Source organism: Ictidomys tridecemlineatus, chromosome 8 (genome assembly GCF_052094955.1).
Source record: "Ictidomys tridecemlineatus isolate mIctTri1 chromosome 8, mIctTri1.hap1, whole genome shotgun sequence".
NCBI lineage: Eukaryota > Metazoa > Chordata > Mammalia > Rodentia > Sciuridae > Ictidomys > Ictidomys tridecemlineatus.
Genome location: NC_135484.1, coordinates 84,418,900 through 84,425,363, shown reverse-complemented (window position 1 = coordinate 84,425,363; position 6,464 = coordinate 84,418,900). Strand labels below are relative to the sequence as shown.

Here is a 6,464-nt window from a genome sequence, read left to right as displayed (position 1 = left end):
AAAAATATGGAAGGCTTCATGAATTTGCGTGTCATCCTTGTACAGGGGCCATGCTAATCTTCTCTGTCGTTCCAATTTTAGTATATATGATGCTGAAGGGAGTGCTCTATTGATGTTTTAAATGTTAGCTTCACCTCTAGATTCCTCGACAGTAACTGAATCCTACAGATGAAACCCAAGCTCAATAGATTCTGTATGAGGTGATTGCCTTTTCAGTTCTTCTAACCACCCAGGCCTCAGGCCAATTTCCTCCACTTCTGCCATAAAGGGCCAATTCTTTCCAGTGAAGTCCAAGCTGGCCTCCTCCCATGGTAGTGAATCCCTCATCCCTCCCTGGCCTGGAAGCAATGGTTTAGAGGATGTGGGGTTCTCAAACTTTTTATTTTATTTTTCCTGAGGGCGGAATCCAGGGCCTCACACATGCTAGGCAAGCACTCTGACACTCCCCCAGCCTTTCACCCTCTTTTTTTCAGCACAGTTTTCTCTCTCTTGCTTCTCCTCCCAATCCCCCCCATAACTCCTTCCCCTCCTGTTTCCCTTCTCCCTTCTGGGTACTGAAGACCGAGGCGCTTTACTATGAGCTGCATCCCCAGCCCTTTTTATTTTGGGACAAGGGCTTACAAATTTGCTGAGGCTGGTCTCCATCTTGTGATCTCCCTACCTCAGTCTCTCGAGTCCCTGGGATTACAGGCATAGTCCACTGTGCCTGCCTAACCATGTTTTCTTAATTTACCAGAAAACTATCCTGCAGGGCGCAGGGGTGTCCACCTGTAATTTCCAACAACTGGAGAGACTGAGGAAGGAGGATGGAGAATTCACAGCTAGCCTAAGGGATTTAACCTGTCCCTGATCTCAAAATAAAAAACCAAAAGGGCTGGGGATGTAGATCAGTCATTAGATGCCCCTGTGTTCAATACCCTACTAATAAATAAACAAACAGATAAACAATTGTAGTCTTAAAAGCTAATTTTGCATTTTAGTCTAAAAATCAAGAAATCAGGGGTTTAAAAGGTCATTTTTTGCCTAGCATCCCTGCTGCCCCCCAGCGGTCGGGGCGGGTGTAGACGCGGGTTCCGAGACCTCGCAGTGACTTTCCATTCAGCTGGAGGCCGGCTCCCACCCCGGGCTGGGCTGAGTCATTCCAAATTCCTTTGTGTTCTCTCCCCGAGCGAGTGCGCGGAGATGGTTGCTTTAATAGTCACTTTCTTTCCTGAGACAAAAGAAATCTCGTCTTTGAGAGTTCTGATTCACGAGTTAGCCAAACTGTGAGTCAAACTCAGGCTTCCTGAGAGCTATAAATATTTGCCCTCCCCGCCTTGAAGTGAAACGCCCACCCATCGTTTCGCCACGGAAAGGCTCGACTCTGGAGGATTCCAGCGTAAAACGATCCGCGCCTCGAGAGGTGTTTTTTAGGCAGTGAAAAATGCGGTGTATTCCAAGCGCTTGAAGAGAGAAGAACGTGTTTGTAGGATTTAAAAATCTGTTCTTAATTTAAAAGAGTCTTTAAAAGTATAAAATTATCGACATTTAAACTGTGATCGGGAGCAGAAAGTAGGAGAGCTGAATGTCAGCCTCCAGGGATGTCAGTTTGGTTTTTTGGCAAGTAAATATGGGTCATTTGGCATGGCTTGTGGGCTGACATTAATATCGACAAGAGCCACTTTGTAGGCCGCGGAAACCTCTTCATCTGCCCTCCCTGCAGTGTGAAATTTGAGGAGGCTGAAGCCGGGAGGGGCAGGGCACTCCAGCCTGGAGCTCCAAGCCAGAGATCCTGGACTGAGTGTAGGGTGGAGTTCAGGGGCTGACCCTGAGTTTTTCCTACTGATTAAATGATTTTTTTTTTTTTAAAAACTTAAATAAAAAGACCAAGACAGAAAAAATTAAATTATCTTTTATCCATTATCCAGAAATAATCGCTGTTAACATTTTGATGTGTGTTCAGTTTTTTTTTTTCTAGGCCTTTTGTTTAAACAAAAATGGTATCTTTAACTAAAGTAAAAAGAAATGGAAGACATAAGCCCATACAAAATATCTGTAAGCAAATGTTCATAGAAGCATTATTTTCACAGCCAAAAATTAGAAACAATTCAATATGTCCATCAACAGATAAAGTGTTCCCATCTGACACGACTCCAGCCTGCCCCAGCCCCCCCCCCCCCAAACCCCCCAAAAACAAAACCAAAAACAGATGAATGGTCAAACAAAAAATGGTATAAAAAATGTATTTGGGGCTGGGGATGTGGCTCAAGCGGTAGCGCACTCGCCTGGCATGCGTGCTGCTGGTTGGAGCCTCAGCACTACATACAAACAAAGATGTTGTGTCCACCGAAAACTAAAAAATAAATATTAAAAAAAATTCTCTCTCTCTCTCTTTAAAAAAAAAAATGTATTTGCCCTGGGAGGTGATATACGCCTGTAATCCTAGAGGTTGAAGCAGTATGAAGATAGCAAGTTCCAGGCCAGACTGGGCAATTTAGCAAGATTCTATCTCAAAGTAAAAAATAAAGAGGCTTGAGATGTAGCTCAGTAATAGAGCACATGTGAGGGCCTGGGTTCAATCACCAGTACCACACACACAAGAAGAAATGATATACTTATATTGCTTACAACAGGACACCTTGAAAACATGCTAAGAGAATGAAGCCAATCACAATGGACCATTTATTATACGATTCCATTTACTTAAAGTCCAGAATCAGAATATCTATAGAAAATGAAAATTAGGGGTTGGGGTTGTGGCTCTGTGGTAGGGCATTCACCTAGCATGGGTGAGGCACTGGGTTTGATCCTCAGCACCACATAGAGATAAATAAACAAAGCTATTGTGTCCATCTACAACTAAAGCATATTAAAAAGAAAGAAAGAGAAAAAGAAAATGGAATTAGAACCAGTGAGTTTGAGCCAAGGAGGAGGTCATAGACTCTAGAGGCTGAGGCAGATAGACAGCAGTCTCAGCAACTTAGTGAGACCTTAACCTACTTAGCTAGATCCAGTCTCAAAAAAAAAAAAAAAAAAAAGGTGGGGAGAAGGTTTAGGGTTATAGCTCAGTGGTAAAGTACCCCTGGGTTATTCCTTGATACAAAAAAATAAATAAGAGATGAAAAGTTAGATTAGTGGTTGAGGGGAATAGCAAGTGACTGCTAAAGGATCTAGCATTTCTTTTTTTGCTGGGAAAATGTTCTTATTAGATATTTGTTAGCTGTGTAATTCTGTGAATATATTAAAAGTCACTGGCCAGTTGCAGTGGTGCATACCTGAAATCCCAGCCATTCAAAAAGCTGAGGCAGGAGGATCACAATTTAGTGAGACTGTCTCAAAATTAAAAAAAAAAAAAAAAAAAAAGGGCTGGGAATGTAGCTTATTGGTAGAGCAGCCCTGTGTTCACGCGCGAGTGCACACACACACACACACACAGAGTCATTGAATTGCACACTTATTTATTTTATTGTGGGACAGGGTCCTGTTAGACAATTACCCTACCACTGAATTAAATCCCCAGCCCTGAGCTATACTCTTTTATTTTTGTCTCAGTACTAAGGATTGAACCCAAGGCCTGGGGCATCCTAGGCAAGCACTCTACAACTGAGTTACACCCTCAGCGCTATTTTTAAAATTTTGTTCTGAGACAGCAGTCTCATTAAATTACCCAAGCTTCTGCCAGGCATGGTGGTACATGCCTGTGATCCCAGGGGCTTGGAAGGCTGAAGTAGGAGGATCGTGAATTTAAAGCCAGCCTCAGTGACATAGTGAGGCCCTAAAGCAACTTAGAGAAACCCTATCTCTAAATAAAGTATTTTAAAACACTGGGGTTGATGGGTATATGGCTAATTGCACAAGCAAGCTACGCTTGATTTTGTGATCTTTTTGTCTCAGCCTCCTGGGAAACTGGGTTTACAGGTATGTGCCATTGGACCTAGCTGAATTGTGCACTTAAAAATATTATTATTTTTAGTTGTTGATGGATCTTTATTTATTTAAATGTGGTGCTGAGAATTGAACCCAGTGCCTTACACATGCTAGGCAAGTGTTCTACCACTGAGCTACAACCCCAAACCCTGAATCGTACACTTTTTAAAAGTGAATTTTATGGTAAGTGAATTATAACTCAATAAATCCCTAATTAAAAAAAAATAAAGACACTTTGGTGATACCTGCCTATCATCCCTGCAATTTGGGAGGCAGGAGGATCACAAGCCTCAGCAATTTAGTGAGATCCTGTCTCTAAATTTAAAATAAAAGGGTTTAGGGGATGTAGTTCATTGGTAAAGTGCACCCAAGTATTCATGCTGTAGGAGTTGGGGATATAACTAGTGGCCTCGTATGTATAATGCCATGGCACTGCAAAAAAGAAAAAAAAAAAGAAATCAATCAATCACTATAAGATATATTATGAACATTAGTCCAACATTCCCAATAACTATTCTTCTGCAGCATTTTTAATTTAATTTTCAAAATTTTTATTACTTTTATTTTTAATTACTAAAAGAATGCACATTCCTTATAATTTTTAAAAAATATATTTATTTGTTTATTTTTAAATTTTTTTAAAAAAATATTTATTTATTTTAGTTCTCGGTGGGCAAACACAATATCTTTGTTTGTATGTGGTGCTGAGGTTCGAACCCGGGCCACACGCATGCCAGGCGAGCGCGCTACCACTTGAGCCACATCCCCAGCCCTATTTTTTAATTTTTTATGTGGTGCTGAGGATGGAACCCCGGGTCTCATGCATGCGAGGCAAGCGCCCTACCACTGAGCTACAACCCTGGCCTAAATTTTTTTTAAATACAGAAGAATAAAAATTAGAAAATATCCTTCTCGGACTATTCCCTGAAGACCTTAAAAGAGCGTACTACAGGGATACTGCCACATCGATGTTCATAGCAGCACAATTCACAATTGCTAGACTGTGGAACCAACCCAGATGCCCTTCAATAGATGAATGGATAAAAAAAATGTGGCATTTATACACCATGGAGTATTACGCAGCACTAAAAAATGACAAAATCATGGAATTTGCAGGGAAATGGATGGCATTAGAGCAGATTATGCTTAGTGAAGCTAGCCAATCCCTAAAAAACAAATACCAAATGTCTTCTTTGATATAATGAGAGCAACTAAGAACAGAGCAGGGAGGAAGAGCAGGAAGAAAAGATTAACATTAAACAGAGACATGAAGTGGGAGGAAAAGGGAGAGAAAAGGGAAATTGCATGGAAATGGAGGGAGACCCTCATTGTTTTACAAAATTACATATAAGAGGTTGTGAGGGGAATGGGAAAATAAACTAGGAGAGAAATGAATTACAGTAGATGGGGTAGAGAGAGAAGATGGGAGGGGAGGGAGGGAGGATAGTAGAGGATAGGAAAGGTAGCAGAATACAACAGTTACTAATAGGGCATTATGTAAAAATGTGGATGTGTAACCGATGTGATTCTGCAATCTGTATTTGGGGTCAAAATGGGAGTTCATAACCCACTTGAATCTAATGTATGAAATATGATATGTCAAGAGCTTTGTAATGTTTTGAACAACCAATAAAAAAAATAGAAAATATTTTCTCCATGACCAACTTTAACATACTTAGAGTACTGACTTAAAAATTATTTTTATCTCATAGCCTTCTCTTTATAGAGCCTTATGTTCAGTGCAAGCCCACAGTCTTTATTTTTACTTCCCTCCTTCATCCCTCATCTCTACTCATTCTCCTCCCCTGCATTACTACCCACTCTATTGTGTTTATTATACTCTAAATCCTGAAGTATCCTTGGAAAAACACCACTTTTTTTTTTTTTTTTGTATTTTTGGTTAGTTTTTGGAAGTAGTGTTAACTATAAGTCTTCTTGCTAAATACTTCTTGAGGTTTCTGTACGTTATTACTATATTATGTCATTCCTTAATAAACATCCATTACATTTAACTTTTATTTCCCTAATGATAAACACCTGGGTTGCCTCCAGCTGTGTCACAATAAACAGTGTGGTACATATGTTCTTTTATGGACTTGAGCAAGAATTATTCTGGAACATAAATTCAGTTGTGTGGCATATATATAGGGACAAGAGGCATAATCCCTTTTGGTTTCTGAATGGATTTACCAGTTTATAATCCTCCCCACTTCTCTGGTGGAAAAGAATTTATATTTCACTACATCCTTTGCTAACACTTAATGGTATCAAATTTACTTTCTTTCTTTATATTGTGGTATGGAGGATTGAACTGAAGGCCTCTCAGTGTTAGGCAAGTGCTCTACCACTGAACTGCTTTTTTTTTTTAGTGGTAGGTGGACAAAATGCCTTTATTTTATTCATTCATTCGATGGCCCTTTATTTTACTCATTTATTTATATGCAATGCTGAAAATTGAACCCAGTGCCTCACACATGTAAGGCAAACACTCTACCACTGAGCCACAACCCCAGCCCTTATTCATTTATTTTATTTATTTTATTTTTTTTTTAAAGAGA

General features: G+C 39.9%; 1 protein-coding gene and 1 non-coding gene across 3 annotated transcripts in view; both read right to left on the bottom strand.

Annotated features, from left to right (window-relative positions):
- On the bottom strand, positions 1 to 105 carry LOC120889414 (U6 spliceosomal RNA). The gene has a single exon (XR_005733308.2). It is a non-coding gene; the product is annotated as a U6 spliceosomal RNA (small nuclear RNA).
- A 3,315-nt stretch (positions 106 to 3,420) lies between these two features.
- Positions 3,421 to 6,464, bottom strand: part of Slc17a5 (solute carrier family 17 member 5) — a 57,396-nt gene continuing 54,352 nt past the window's right edge. For both annotated transcript variants that reach the window (XM_078019724.1, XM_078019720.1), the window contains one exon: positions 3,421 to 4,338. Coding sequence is in view for 1 of the 2 variants with exons in the window: in XM_078019720.1 (XP_077875846.1) it covers positions 4,282 to 4,338 (57 nt within the window). In the remaining variant the exon portion in view is untranslated. The remainder of the gene's footprint in view (positions 4,339 to 6,464) is intronic.